The sequence below is a fragment of the Lolium rigidum genome, chromosome 6 (genome assembly GCF_022539505.1).
Source record: "Lolium rigidum isolate FL_2022 chromosome 6, APGP_CSIRO_Lrig_0.1, whole genome shotgun sequence".
Lineage (NCBI taxonomy): Eukaryota > Viridiplantae > Streptophyta > Magnoliopsida > Poales > Poaceae > Lolium > Lolium rigidum.
In genome coordinates this window covers 212,620,199-212,634,536 of record NC_061513.1, presented here as the reverse complement: position 1 = coordinate 212,634,536, position 14,338 = coordinate 212,620,199, and the positions used below count along the sequence as shown (strand labels likewise).

Below are 14,338 nucleotides of genomic sequence, written 5' to 3'. Positions count from 1 at the left end.
CGACCAGGAAGAAAGGCCGGCTGCACTCAACTGGCGTTTACCAGCCCAGCCCAGCCCATATACTGCATGATCTCACTCTGATGCCAAAGGCTCCAGTGCAGGGTCAATTAACAGCCCACATAAACCCAACACTGCTATTCCTAGTCCAAAAGCCTGTCTCGTGACTAGCAGTCGCAACTCCACTGCTATTACTAGTGCTGCACATCTCCTCGAACTCGTCGTCTCCTGGCATGCTCGGCGACCAATAGATCCGATCTATGGATCCCCGCCTCCCCGCCCTCCTCCTTCTCCTCCTCTCCCTCGCCACCTTCTCCGCCGCCTCCGACGAGATCCACGGATGCGGCGGCTTCGTCGAAGTATTCCTCGTCTTACTCGAACTTCAGTTTTGGCTCGGCCCTGCTTGGTTGTCTCTGATGCATTGTTTGGACTGGGTTCTTGGTGCAGGCGAGCTCGGGCTTGGCCAAGTCCAGGAAGGCGTCCGACTCCAAGCTGGACTACTCCGACATCACGGTATGCGATCAATGCCCTCCCTGCGTGCCACTCGAGCTCTTCCATATCCGGAATTATCGTTGCGCTCTGCTTCTTGTTAGTGCTGCTACTCTTGAGCGAGCCTCAGCGAGTAGTTCATGAGTGGTTCAGCAGTATAAGTATTGTTGCCTGTGGTAGTTCATCACTTAAGCTGAGACCTTGCGGGTTCTTATCATTGCCGGATGACACTGGTCCCCAGCTTCCAGTGGCTGCTGCTAGTCTGAGCGCATTGTTCATAATTCTGATTGCTCGTTGATTTGTACAGTACAACTACTTTACTAGTTTCTACTCCTAATTTCTCCTCATGGAGAAAAGGAAAAGTAGGCTGTGGAGAATCAAATGCGAATCTTTTGTTGCCCGAGACCATGACTGTTGTAATTTCTTGTTGCTGGTGATGGTGGTCACCAAAACTTGCTAGGATGAGATTTTCACTTTTGACTAAGTTTCAAATGTTGAAGCTGTCAGAAAATCTGTAACCAAAATAGTTGTATCCATGATCGACTTGCTATGCTAGAATGAATGCTGTATCTGAAGTAATTGTTGATGGTAGGATACTTTTGCAATGGCGGACTCAGAAAGCCTGTGCAAACTACAAGGCACAGGGCTTACGATGCTTTCTTGTTTTCGGTTTAAATCGTGTTACGTCGCTGTCAAGCCTGGGCGGCGCCCGGGCTGGAGGGGACTCTAGGTTCACCCCTGCTTTTGGTTTCTATATATATTTGATTCTTCATGCTCTCTTTAGTCTTTTTTTTGTTAGTTTTGTATTTGTTGTATCTGGTATGCACAAATTCATTCCTTCATAAACTTTCTGAATCAGGTTGAGCTGTGTACCGTCGATGGTTTGGTGAAGGAAAGCACTCAGTGTGCTCCTAATGGCTACTATTTCATTCCAGTATATGACAAGGTATCTTTGTGGGCGATATTTGCTTTTAGTTGTTGTTTTTTCCATTATGTGTGTTGTCCCTTTTTATGTTATAACTTGTTTACAATAGGAACAATGATTGAACAATACTACGTACTAGCTAATTTTATGATGTACTCCCTCCGTTCTGATTTAGTCTACATCCTAGAAAAAATCAGACAAATTAGTACTACATTTATTAGTACTACTTCAACCAGTCCAAACTACATTGAAAGTAGTGATATCCAATAGAAAAAGTAAGGGCCTCTTTGTTTGGGCTTTGACTGGCTGGCTGTGTGGGGAAAGCTGCTCTGTGGGAAAAGCTGCTGTATGGAGAAAGCTGCTGTTCGAGTTTCACTGTTTGGCACCTTGGCTAGCTGTGTCGCTGTGGGCAGATAAATTGTCTGAAATACCCCATATTCCGAGAACTTATTTTTGTGTTGATTTAAATATATAAGGGGATATGTGACTTTGTCTCTAATACATATTCATACCAATCTAAATCAAAAAGACACCATGGTGATCAGAATACTTATCCATGTCAGAATAAAAAATAGCAAATCAACCCATAGCTAGAGAACTAACTTCACCTTAATTAGCAGACGTACTAGTAGCAGCTTGGTTTCAGCCAAGAGTGCAGCAATACAGCAGGAACATCGCAACGAACATAGATCGTAGATGAACACAGGCAGGGAAAACTGCAACGAGTGCAGCTTGTGCAGCAGCGCAATCCATGAACAATACGAGGCGGTCTGATTGGCTTGGGCTTCAATTAGTTGGACGACGTGCCGGAACACCGCCCTGGCCTCAGACAATGCTGTGCAGACCGCCGATGCAGCACAGCCATGGCCTTTTCTAGAGAGTTCCGCCTCGTGTCGGCGTAGAACAGAACTACACCCCTCCGTGGGAACCGGCCGGGTACAGAGGGAGGATGGACGGTGGGCTACGATGGGCTAAGGCGGAGGGTCTCCCACAGGCGGAGTGGTGGCGGCGGCCTATTGTGGGGGTGGTCCTTGCGTCGCTGTTGCTCGGTTCGGTCGATGGGGAAAAGGAACGAGTCAGGAGAGAGAACGGGGCAAGGGAAAAAAGATTCGGTGTAGGGTGGCAATCTGCAAAATACTACAAACGAAATGTGTAAGTAAAAAAAACGGTTCGGCTGTTTAAGGGAAAGTTGCGGGAAGCACCTCAAGACGTGCTTCCACATCTTTGCCTATTAGGTGCTTCGGCTTTGCCAAAGCCAACACCCAAAGCCACCTGTTTGTTTCGATTTGCTGGATTTTTCTTCTAGAAAGCTGAAAAATTTCAGGCCAAACAAACACCCCCTAAGACTGCTTCGTTTCCTGTGTTATTATTGCTGATTACAAAGCTAAAATGTAGACTATTTCAGAACAAATTTCAGGCCTAGAATATAGAGTATTTCAGAACGGAGGGAGTATGTGATGATATTTCAATGTACTGAGCATTGCCTTGGCATGGAAATAACTTTTGGATCCTGTTTGTTTGGTTTTGGTTGTTTGTATCCACAGGGTTCATTTGTGGTCAGAGTTAAGGGGCCTAAGGGATGGTCATGGAAGCCTGAAACGGTAAGTTGATGTCAGGACTGAACCTGTTCATTCATCCCTTGTTTCTGTGTCAATTACGTGCTTTGCTTTAACCTTCCTTTCATGTGAAATAAGTAATCAATTAACATTTCCAGGTTCCTGTTGTCATCGACCAAAATGGATGCAATGGAAATGCAGACATAAACTTTCAGTTCACTGGGTCTGTTGCTTTGACTTTTTTATTTGATATTGTATTTTTTGTGTGCACAATTGTCAGATTTAAGTTTAAACTGTTGAATCCACTATGCAGGTTTACAATATCTGGTAGAATAGTGGGAGCTGTTGGTGCTAGGAGCTGTTCAAAAGATGGAGGTCCTTCTGGTGTGAAAGTTGATCTGTTGTCAGATTCAGATGAATTAGTTGCATCTGCTTTAACATCATCAACAGGAGGATATTCGTTTGTGAACATAATTCCTGGTTAGCCTCACATTATTATTATTATTATTATTATTATTATTATTATTATTATTATTGTTATCTATGCATAGAGAACCACAGCACATACATGTCTGAAGTTCGATGCGAGGAGTCCTGGTCATTTCTTATGCAGCTATCTCCTTCTCACGTTGTTTTTAGCACCCTGTTAAGGATTTATATGACGTGACCTTTATAGGTTGTTCAATCTGGTTTCTTGTTTCTATTATCTGATTTCTACAGATCAAATCCTGTGTAAAAGATGTGCAATGGGGTCACTAACATTATGTTGGCATGTGTCTTCTGATAGGAGTTAGACCTGTCTGTTTGACTGCTGAAAAATTGTTTAGGGTCTGATATCATGACAAGCCATACCTGCTATCTTTATTTATGTTATGTTGAACCCTAGAGGCCAGAATTCATTTCCCTCCTTTGGTGTTCCACTGGAGCCATCTGTAGAATGGGAGCAAGGTTCATTTTTCCAACAAGAGAAGCCCCATACATCACCACATATATGCCAGCTGCGTCCCAACTCCCAAGTCTCATGCATCCTTTCCTTTCTATCTAATATGATACAGACATTTTGAGGTAAAACTATCCCATGGAATAGTTTCCTCTGTCCAAACACCACATTTCTGTGTAAGCTTTCTATACTGTCCTTGTTTGCTACATATGCAGCCAACTCAGCCAAAATTTCAGTTTATCATTAATGGTCTATGTCAAGCCAGGTTCTTGTTGCACCCATCTACAAATGATAACCATGTGTATCTTGTTTCTCCTCCTTTCATTAACATTATACCTGACATGCATTTGCTTGTTTGTTTTATGTAGCACATTTGCTTATTATTTATGTCTAAACTTGTCCAGGAAGCTACAAATTGCGTGCTTCTCATCCTGATTATGAAATTGAGATGAGAGGTTCATCTGAGGTTAGGATTTTATCTATGCTCATATGCCAATATATATTGTTGGAACACTTGTGTTGTCTTACAGTGGAGTATGTTTTTATATGTAGGCCGACTTGCGATTTGGAAATGCTGTTGTAGATGATGTTTTCTTTGTATCTGGATACAATATTCATGGCTCTGTAGTAGCACAGGTACTGAAAGAATCTGCATATTGATAATAAGTTAATAACCAATGATGTAGGCATATAACTGAAATTGCCATCTCGGTGATTCTGATTTTCTTGTTTGCTGGATTTTTATATATACTAACATATATTAAAAATTCCTTCGCCAGGGAAATCCAATCTTGGGAGTTCACCTGTATTTATATTCAAATGACGTAAAGGAGGTTCCTTGCTCACAAGGTTTGATTGGTGCACCCAGGGAAGGTGCTCTTTGCCATGCAGTATCTGGTGCGGACGGGAAGTTCTCATTTAGATCAATACCCTGTGGTAAGTTAACTTATATAAACTTCTTCACACTCACAGTGCAACACTACTGTAATGAAGTTCTTCGTTTTCATGGTACGAGGATTCCCTTTTGACATGTCCTCTTATGATGTTCCACGATAACAACATTAGTTGTACACGTATGTGTTCATTTAACTAATAATAATCATCTCATAGATAAGGAATGATTGTCCTCTTGCAGCATGGATTGTAATTATTCTTTTCTATCTATTTATGGTTGTTATCCATTGAAAGCCTTATTCTGGTTTTTGCCAGGTATGCATATAAAGGAACCTACATGAGAACTGCACTGTATTCCATTCATATAGATATTTATTCTACCTTATTTGTTTAACAAGAACGCTTTAAATCCACAGTACCATTGGGGTTGGTGCTTCAAGTTGTAGACATTCCTTCGGGTGTCCCTTACCAAATCTTCTAAATTTGAATCCATCCTTTTATTTATAGCGCTAAATTTTGTTTGATGTGTTATTGGTGTCACAGTTCCGTTGCTACTCAATATTTTCATGTATTGCATGATTGTGAGGGTGAGGTGATCTTTGTGCCATACCATTTCATGGCGTAAGCATACAAATGTTCATTTTGGTATAATTCTGCAGGTAACTATGAGCTGTTGCCATATTACAAAGGGGAAAACACTGTTTTTGAAGTCTCACCTTCTTCACTGCCTGTTTCTGTTGAACATAGTCACATGACGATCCCTGAAAAGTTCCAGGTAATACTTGAAGATACTATGCATCTGAGCTTCCCGTAGTTTGGACTCTTAAGTTATGTATGAAGCTACTTTTTTCTTGAGGATGACATACAGAGGACCCACCTATCATTTAAAGCTGGGTAACTGTTAACTTGATGAAGTAACAACTAATTGGATTAGCATGCTTGCTTTCTGAATAATGGATATAAATAGTAGATGAACGTACATGGTTCAAGCATTCAAAACTGTTGCAAGCTTGGCTGGGTGCAAATTTTGGATGAAATGACATTTTCATGTAGACTTGAGAACTTTTAGCTGCTCAAGCACATATGAGTTTTGTAACTTCCTTTATTCGATGTGGTCGTGAACATATTCTTACACATTCAATTTCAGTGGTTATCTTCCTCACTCCTCATATGCAAACCTGATCTCGACTAAGAACTAGCAAACTTTCACATTTATCTTGCTAGGTTACTGGGTTTTCTGTTGGTGGGCGTGTTGTTGATGGCTATGGTGCTGGCATCGAAGGTGCCAATGTCATAATTGATGGTCAGTTGAGAGCTGTTACAGATAATCTTGGGTATTACAGACTTGATCAGGTAAGCTTATTTGATCGATTATTAGGTAGCACATGTGAACTGAACTGTAACTTCTTACTCTTAAGTTCTTGTCATATCATTAATAGGAACTAAGATACATAGATTATTGGAATAAAAAGGTACATAATTGTGTCTTTGCAAGCACACTTGGGCCCGTTTGGGACGAAAGAACTTGTAACTCAGGAACAGGAAAACCACAGTAATTGAGTTATGGCATAGCTGCGAAAGATTTTGTTTGGATGTCGTGCAAGAAAACATAGGAAATGTGGAGTGTAGAAGAAAACATTTCCTAAGGCATAGCCATCCCATAGTAATTCTAAGATGAATATTCTGAATGGTACCGAAGGAATTTTTCCTATGGGAACCTTATCCTAGAAAATGCTTTTTCCCCTTTGATGCAAACAGGGCCTTAGTTCCTCTAGTTGACCTGAAAAGAAAGAAACACAGATACTTATGCTCTCCCTTCATTTTTCAGTGTAAACTTGCTGTTTTCATCTTCTATAAATTGCCTTCTGTTCTGCCTTTTGTGTAGGTTACATCCAAGAAGTATACCATAGTTGCCGAGAAGGATCATTATAAGTTCAACAGTTTGGAGAACTTCATGGTAACATAGTTATTGATTGAGTCCTTTCCCAAAATTACAGGCATAGAACTATATAAGTTTTGTCCTAACTCAAACTTTTTAAAGGGAAAAATATCAACACCTACAGTACCAATCAATATCAGTAAATACATTTCGAAATATGCATATTTATTTGGTATTATAGATGTCGATTTTTTTTGTTGTAATCTTGGTGGAACTTCAAAAGTTTTGACTTAGGACAAACTAATATGCCTTACATTTTGGGAAGGAGGGAGTAAGACTAAGTGCCTCAGCTTCCCTTTTATGGCTAATGACTGTCTTTTCCACTAGATTCTACCAAACATGGCAAGCATTGATGATATCAAATCAGTTCGATATGATGTATGTGGTGTTGTCCGAACTGTAACTCCAAATTCCAAAGCAATGGTAATATACTGATGTAGTTCTCTATTTCGTCGATATCACGACAATCACATTAGCCTCACATTTTGATGGGGATGATAGGTAACTTTAACACACGGACCTGAAAATGTAAAGCCTCAGAGGAAAATGGTGAGCGAGAATGGAAGGTTTTGCTTTGAGGTATGTGGTTATATTTTTTTTTTCAGTTTGCACCTAATGATGTTTAAATCCTTTACTACTTTTTCATATGAAGATAAAATCGTAAGCTATGTGTTGTAGTTTGAACACTTATAATACTATTCATAATTTTTACATGCTACGTATCCTCCATGCATACCGATTGAACAAACACAAGGCAAAGTTATTTGCCATAGTAAGCCTTTTGCTCTTTTCTACTAATAATGATGATCTTGTGTTCAGCATGTGAATAAGACTTTTTTGTTGCATAGAATCTTCTAGCTGGAACGGTTATTTGTATCCTTGTGAAATTCGGTCTGATCTTAGCACGAACCAGCCTGCAATGTGACCTCCAGCACTCTTTTATTAAGTAAAATAATCTAAAGTTGACCTGTATGGCACAATTGTTAATTTGTCTTTCTTTCTTGCAAATTTGCAGGTTCCTACTGGCGAATACCGGTTATCTGCATTACCTGTAGATTCTGAAGGTTTTTCCAGCCTTATGTTTTCACCAGGACATATTGATGTCAACGTGAAGAGCCCGTTGCTTGATGTAGAGTTCTCTCAGGTAAACGAGTACCATTTTTACAAATTCTCGGGATTTTTTAAATATTATTTAACTTCCATCAAGTTTCATGTATGTTTTGTAGACTGCGATAATAACTGAGCAATATCTCTTTGTAAACAGTCACAAGTCAATGTTTATGGTACGGTCCTCTGCAAAGAGAAGTGCAGCGAAAATATTCTGCTCTCGCTTGTTAGAATAGCTGGGGGTATCGAACATGAAAAGAAGACAACCAGTTTGGAGCAAGGTGATGCTAATTTTGTGTTCACAAAAGTATTTCCTGGAAAATATCGTCTAGAGGTAAAATCCTGTGCAGCAATAACTGAAATTGTACTGTTCTGTTTAAAGTCTTACCAATCTGGAAAATGAACCCTTCCTTTTAGGTGAAGCATTTTTCATCCGAGGCACCTGCAAACGATAATTGGTGCTGGGACCAGAATACCTTGGATGTAGATGTTGGCAATGATGATGTGCTAGACATTGTATTTGTACAAAAGGGCTACTGGATAGAGCTAGTCTCAACCCATGACACTGAAGCATACATTCATCAGCCAGACTCTTCTAAACTTGACTTATTCATAAAGGTCCATTCTTGGTACTCAATAAATCTACAATATATTTGAACCAATAAAACTTCTGTTTAAAATATATCCACTTCTTATCCTGCACAGAAAGGGCCACAAAGAATTTGCATAGAAACTCCTGGGCAACATGAGCTTCATTTAGTTAATCCTTGCATTTCCTTTGGGAGCTCATCCATTGTGTTTGATACACGGAATCCAATGGTGAGCTTCTTGTGTACATTTTTGTAATATTTATGCAAGTAAATTTCACTTTGACGCCCTAATGCTAAATGACTTTCCCCCTGTTAGCCGGTTCATATCAGTGCAAGGAAGTATCTAGTAAGAGGTGAAATCCATGTGGACATAAGCTCTCCTCTGGAAGAAATTGATCTATCAGAAGATATTGTTGTTGATGCCTTTAAGAGTGATGATGAGAGTTCCATTGAGAAAATCTCTACTATACCTGTACTTGGAAAGAGCCATCAAAATGGCATTACTGCCTTTGAGTACTCTACTTGGACTGATCTTGGGGAAAACTTCATCTTTGTCCCTCGTGATTCTAGGTATAATGCTTACCCATAGTTCTTTTAGTTCTGAACCAACAGTCCTATATCTATCAAAGACTTTCTCAATAGTCAAGGTTGCTTTTGTAGAATTTTTGGTACTGCCTGTAACTCTTGTTTACTTTTCTTACTATTTGTTTCCCTTATCTCAGCCAACAATTATGATTATCCATCTATTATGCTTTTCTTAATACAAGATTCACAACTTTTTACAGCACTGGAAGGAAAAAGATCCTATTTTATCCATCACGGCAGCAGGTGAGTGATAGTTTGTTAAGAAAAAACTTCTGTTCCTGAATGGTGAAACCGTGATTGTAATACATTCATAATATGTAAACTGCAGTTTTCAGTGTCAACGAATGGATGCCAAGATACTGTTCCTTCTATCACTGCTAAAACGGGTCTATACCTTGAAGGATCAGTTTCACCTGCAACTTCTGATGTTGACATCAAGATTCTAGCAGCAGGAAATAGCAAGTTTGCAGCGCTAAAGAATGGTGATATAGCAGCAGAGACAAAGACAAATTCCAAAGGATCATTCTTTGCAGGTCCTTTATATGATGATATAGGATATGAAGTTGAAGCTTCAAAGGTTTGTAACATTTTCTGCAAACAAATATTTATGTTCTTGCTATAGTCTTGAGTTCCTGGGTATATGCTGCAATTGTGTAGCGTACTACAGTGCATTGGCTTGATTTCTCAGTTTTCTTGTTTTGTTTTTGCCGGAGATACAAACTGCCTTGACATTACTCTTTTTTCAAATAAGAAAGCCATGGCAAGTGAGGCTTATGTGGAACACATTTATTTTAATTTACCTTTCCACTAGAAGACTAGTCAGAAATGGTTCCACTTGTATTCATTCAAATTCTAATAATGCACTGTTGTATTCATTGTGAAATGATGTTTCTTTGCGGCTGGTAATGGTATGCATGAGTTACACAATAACAACTGGAAAGGGAACATTTAAAATCAGCAATGACCAAAAATATGCTTTCTTGAATATCCTACCTGATATCATTTTCGACCTTCCTGCAGGTTGGTTATCATCTCAAGAAAACTGGCCCATACAGCTTTTCTTGCCAGAAACTTGGTCAAATATTAGCACGTGTTTATGGTGAAAAAGTTACAGAGATGTTACCATCAGTATTGTTATCCTTGAGTGGCGAAGGAGGTTACAGAAATAACTCAGTTAGTGGTTCTGGTGGAACTTTCAGCTTTGCCAACTTATTCCCTGGAAGTTTCTATCTACGTCCTCTTCTTAAGGTACGTAGTTGTCATTTATGCTCTCAGGTCTCAGCGCTAGTTTGTAACGCACCGCACCTATTATGAATAAGCTAAATTCTTGATGTTGCTACTGAATAATCTAATTACATTGGCGGTTTGTTCAGATGTTAATATGATTGTCACATTATGTTGACTCCTATTTGTAGTTTTTCTTTTCTCATGCATAACATGTATTGACGTGTTAACTCTGGATGACTTGATCAAACTGGGTCTGTTCTGCTAGCTTGTTCATTGAGTTCTTATAGCCTTCATCTGACAGAATAGCTGATGGGTGATAGCCAATCCCCTCAAGGCCTCGGCTGAATTAACTTCTGAAAATTTCTTAAATAAGAATATCAAAGAATAAGGAGAGAGTTATTTTACACTTCAATCTTAATGCGCTAAGGATACTAAAGACACTTTGCAAAGAAAAAATATAATAAAATTTTAAGGGTCTTTCTGATTTGTATATACTTTTTCACCAGGTATGCTTGCCCACTTCAGAATTCACACTTGAATTGGGTTTGAGATTCTTTTGAAAGCCATAGTGTCCATAGAAAGATTTGAGTCATGCTGGCGCACTAGCCACTATATATGCCATCTAGGTTACATAATGTAACTTAAATTGTGGCATTATTTCAAGTTCATTGGTTGGAGAGCCCTTAATTGTTTGATGGTTTTGCTGTAGGAATATAAATTTACTCCATCAACTGTTGCTATTGATCTTAATTCTGGGGAGTCTAGAGAGGTTGAGTTCCGTGCAACCCGTGTTGCCTACAGGTTTGTTTGACTTTTACATACAAAATTTGATCTGCATGTTTTTATTTGCTCCCATCTCCTGCTATCTGTAGACAGAAACCATCTTAGAAACTGCAGAAAATTCATGGCCATAGATTATTTCTGGAATCCATCATTTGAGTATTTCTTAGGAAGCTGTTAATTATGAACCCTGCAGATGCATACGAGGGTCTTCTGGCTATGCAATGCTGACGAGAGAATCTGTTAAATTTGATTTATAAAGTATAATTTGTGACATCAGGTTTTCATTTACTCATAATGCACTAAGGAAACTCAATGGTCAAAGCTCAGTTTTTCATACTGCTGTTGTATTGGCCTTTTATTTTGAGGTGGTAGGTGGGGGGGACAATGTGTTAAAACGACTGAGTGAAACTATTAGTTGATAGCTTCCTTCCCCGCCACCGTTGTCACAGACTGCTTGTCTGCTTCCTTCCCCTCCGCCGCAGCCTATTTCCCGCCGGCACCGCCAGGGAGAATCAAGGGAATGGGTGGATCGGTCAGGTGAGGATAAGGTGCTTTCTTACGAGTGGTTTGCGGTGATGGTTAGGCAGGGATTCCACCAGATTCCCACGAATTTGGAGGAATCACTGTATTCCGCATTTGAGGGTATATTCGTTTTGAAGGAACGGGGAGGTTCCATTCCTCCTTCCTAACCAAATACAATAATGAGTTCGAGGTGCGGAATGGTTCCATTACATTCCACTTCATTCTAGAACCAAACACACCCTAATGGGCTTTCCACTGCTACTGTATCAGTGCTGAAGTAGAGGGTTGGAGCTACCACTAATGGTCATGATATTGTTTTTTTCTTTTTGAATGATTACCACATTCATGTGCTTGTGAAGTTCCAAATCGATCAACTATAGCAGTGATCCTAGCTTGTGTAATGACAGTGTTTCAGTTTAAAGATTTGTTTTGTTAGTTCTAAATTAACCAATTACGACAGTTCTTGCAACCTGCTTCACTAAGCCAATCTTATGGTACTAACTCAACCAGCATTCCAATGTAGTGCCATGGGTTCTGTAACACTGTTAACTGGCCAACCAAAGGAAGGCGTTTTTATTGAAGCTAGATCGGAATCAAGAGGTTATTATGAGGAAGCTACCACAGATTACTTTGGAAGGTTCCGTCTTAGAGGACTCGTGCCTGGCTCAACTTACTCAGTAAGAGTGGCTGCAAAAGATAGTATTAGGTTGGCAGCAGTTGAACGTGCTTCACCAGAATTTGTATCGATTGATGTAAGTTATTGTGGATCTCCTTTGCACGCAAAATTTGCATACTGCATCTCGTCACTGTTCAAAACTGTTAATGACAGAGGCACTGCTCTTTTTTTTAATCAGGTTGGTCAGGAGGACATCTCTGGTATTAGTTTTGTGGTTTTTGAACAACCAGAAACAACAATTTTGAGTGGTCACGTGGAAGGAGATGGCATTGATGTGTTGCAGCCACATCTATCTGTTGAAATTAGATCAGCTGTTGACCCCTCTAGAATAGTATCTGTAGTTCCTGTCCCTCTTTCATACTACTTTGAAGTACGAAATTTGCCCAAAGGCAAGCATCTTGTTCAGCTTCGGTCTGGCCTTCCATCACATACACATATATTTGAATCGGAGTTGGTTGAAGTTGACCTGGAAAAGCAACCTCAGATTCATGTTGGTCCTGTTAAATATAAAACTGAAGAACGCCATCACAAGCAGGTAACGCCTTTCAGACTTGCATCAACATTGCAACACAACGCCGTAGTCTTTTTTTTTGTTCTTGTACTGGTGAAGAGGTAAGAATTGAAATGGGGCTGTTTGAAACCATTTTCTTGAGAGATGTCTGCACCACAAATAAAGGTTCTTTATTTTTTGGCGGGGAGGGTTCTTATTTAATCTGAACCAAGATATCTTTGTACTCTGTAAATTGCATCTGTACCAAATTCATTAAAAGTTTCAACTCAACACCTTTCATCTACCTGAAGTTTCAACGTGTTCTAAGCTGTTTTCGTATAGGATATCATCTAATTGCTATTTCTTGCAGGAACTGACCCCAGCCCCAGTGTTTCCTCTTATCGTTGGAGTTTCTGTTGTTGCACTCGTGATCAGTATGCCAAGGTTTGTTGATATATCACGTCAAACTTCTTTGTTTAAATTTAAGTAATTATGATTGTAAGAACTATTTTATATATGATATAATGATGCCTATAGGTTGAAGGACTTGTACCAAAGCGCTGTAGGAATGACTTCCCTAAGTTCAGGAAGCGCGGGGAGCAGAAAGGAACCACGGAAGACAGGTTTGAGAAAGAGAGCGTGAAACACATGCTTCAGATTAGGTGTTGCAAAGTTGAAGCCACAGATTGAACACGTCAGGATTAGAAAGTAGCTGTTTCTTTTCTTCTCGGAGGGAAATTTTGCAGATGAGAAAAAGGAACCTAACAGTTGGTATTCTGTACTTCCGATACTGCCTACAAATTTGGTTCCATTGTTTGGAATGTTGTATGATGGTGGTACTATATGTACAGCTTGCAAGAGCCAGACAAAGCTTTTGAGAGCCTGGACTTCAACTTCCATTCACAAGAGGGTTACCTGTAGCATCGTTGTTGACTTTCTAGGAAAATAACTTATATGCTAGTGGCATGACATTGAAGAACAAAAACCTGTACTCTCTCCGTCTCAGAAGAATATATACCGCCTCTGTTCTTTTTACCTATCTTTTGGACGTCGAAACTGCCTTTCAACCAGTACCTTGTGTACATAAATGTTAGCAAGAGTTGATAGAATGCAAATAACATACTCTAGAATACTTTTCAACTGAATTCCGCTATCGTACTTTAAGCTGGACAAAAGGGCATAATCTACGGACGTGCACCCATGACCCGATTTTTTTTTTGACTATCATGACCCGAATGGCATAATCTATCCTCATGTTAGGATTATAGTGTGACAGGATGAGAAAGATTCCTTTCATAAAAAGGCACGAACATGTACAGATGGACTGCCCACCTGGCTGATATGATCCCCAGCGTGAGAACTCAGAAGTAGCATGATAATTTTGATTGTATATTTTCCTCAATTCAGCTCCTACCTGATTCGGTTACAAGTTACTCCAACGTACTACAACGCTCGCATTTTATATGCGCACTCTGTGGCACGCATGGCCCATACTCACATTAACTTAGCACACGCGACCAAGAGCATCTCATACAAATAGCCGCTGCGCTAAAAACATCTTTTTTTTTTTGGAGGCCAGAGATGGAAATCAACGTTTTGCAGGGGCGGTAAAAACCAG

General features: G+C 39.8%; 1 protein-coding gene across 1 annotated transcript; it reads left to right on the top strand.

Moving 5' to 3' along the window:
• The first annotated feature begins 189 nt into the window (after positions 1 to 189).
• LOC124660291 (nodal modulator 1-like) lies at positions 190 to 13,759 on the top strand. The gene is made up of 27 exons (XM_047198101.1): positions 190 to 356; positions 445 to 510; positions 1,346 to 1,432; positions 2,956 to 3,012; positions 3,126 to 3,190; positions 3,281 to 3,447; positions 4,312 to 4,373; positions 4,460 to 4,543; positions 4,687 to 4,843; positions 5,461 to 5,576; positions 6,026 to 6,154; positions 6,687 to 6,758; positions 7,068 to 7,163; positions 7,242 to 7,319; positions 7,756 to 7,884; positions 8,005 to 8,181; positions 8,265 to 8,465; positions 8,553 to 8,666; positions 8,754 to 9,007; positions 9,223 to 9,265; positions 9,351 to 9,599; positions 10,043 to 10,270; positions 10,959 to 11,050; positions 12,078 to 12,306; positions 12,409 to 12,765; positions 13,091 to 13,164; positions 13,258 to 13,759. Exons 1-27 carry the CDS (start codon positions 258 to 260, stop codon positions 13,361 to 13,363), a joined length of 3,588 nt encoding a protein of 1,195 aa, XP_047054057.1. The 5' UTR covers positions 190 to 257; the 3' UTR covers positions 13,364 to 13,759.
• The last annotated feature ends 579 nt before the right edge of the window (positions 13,760 to 14,338 follow it).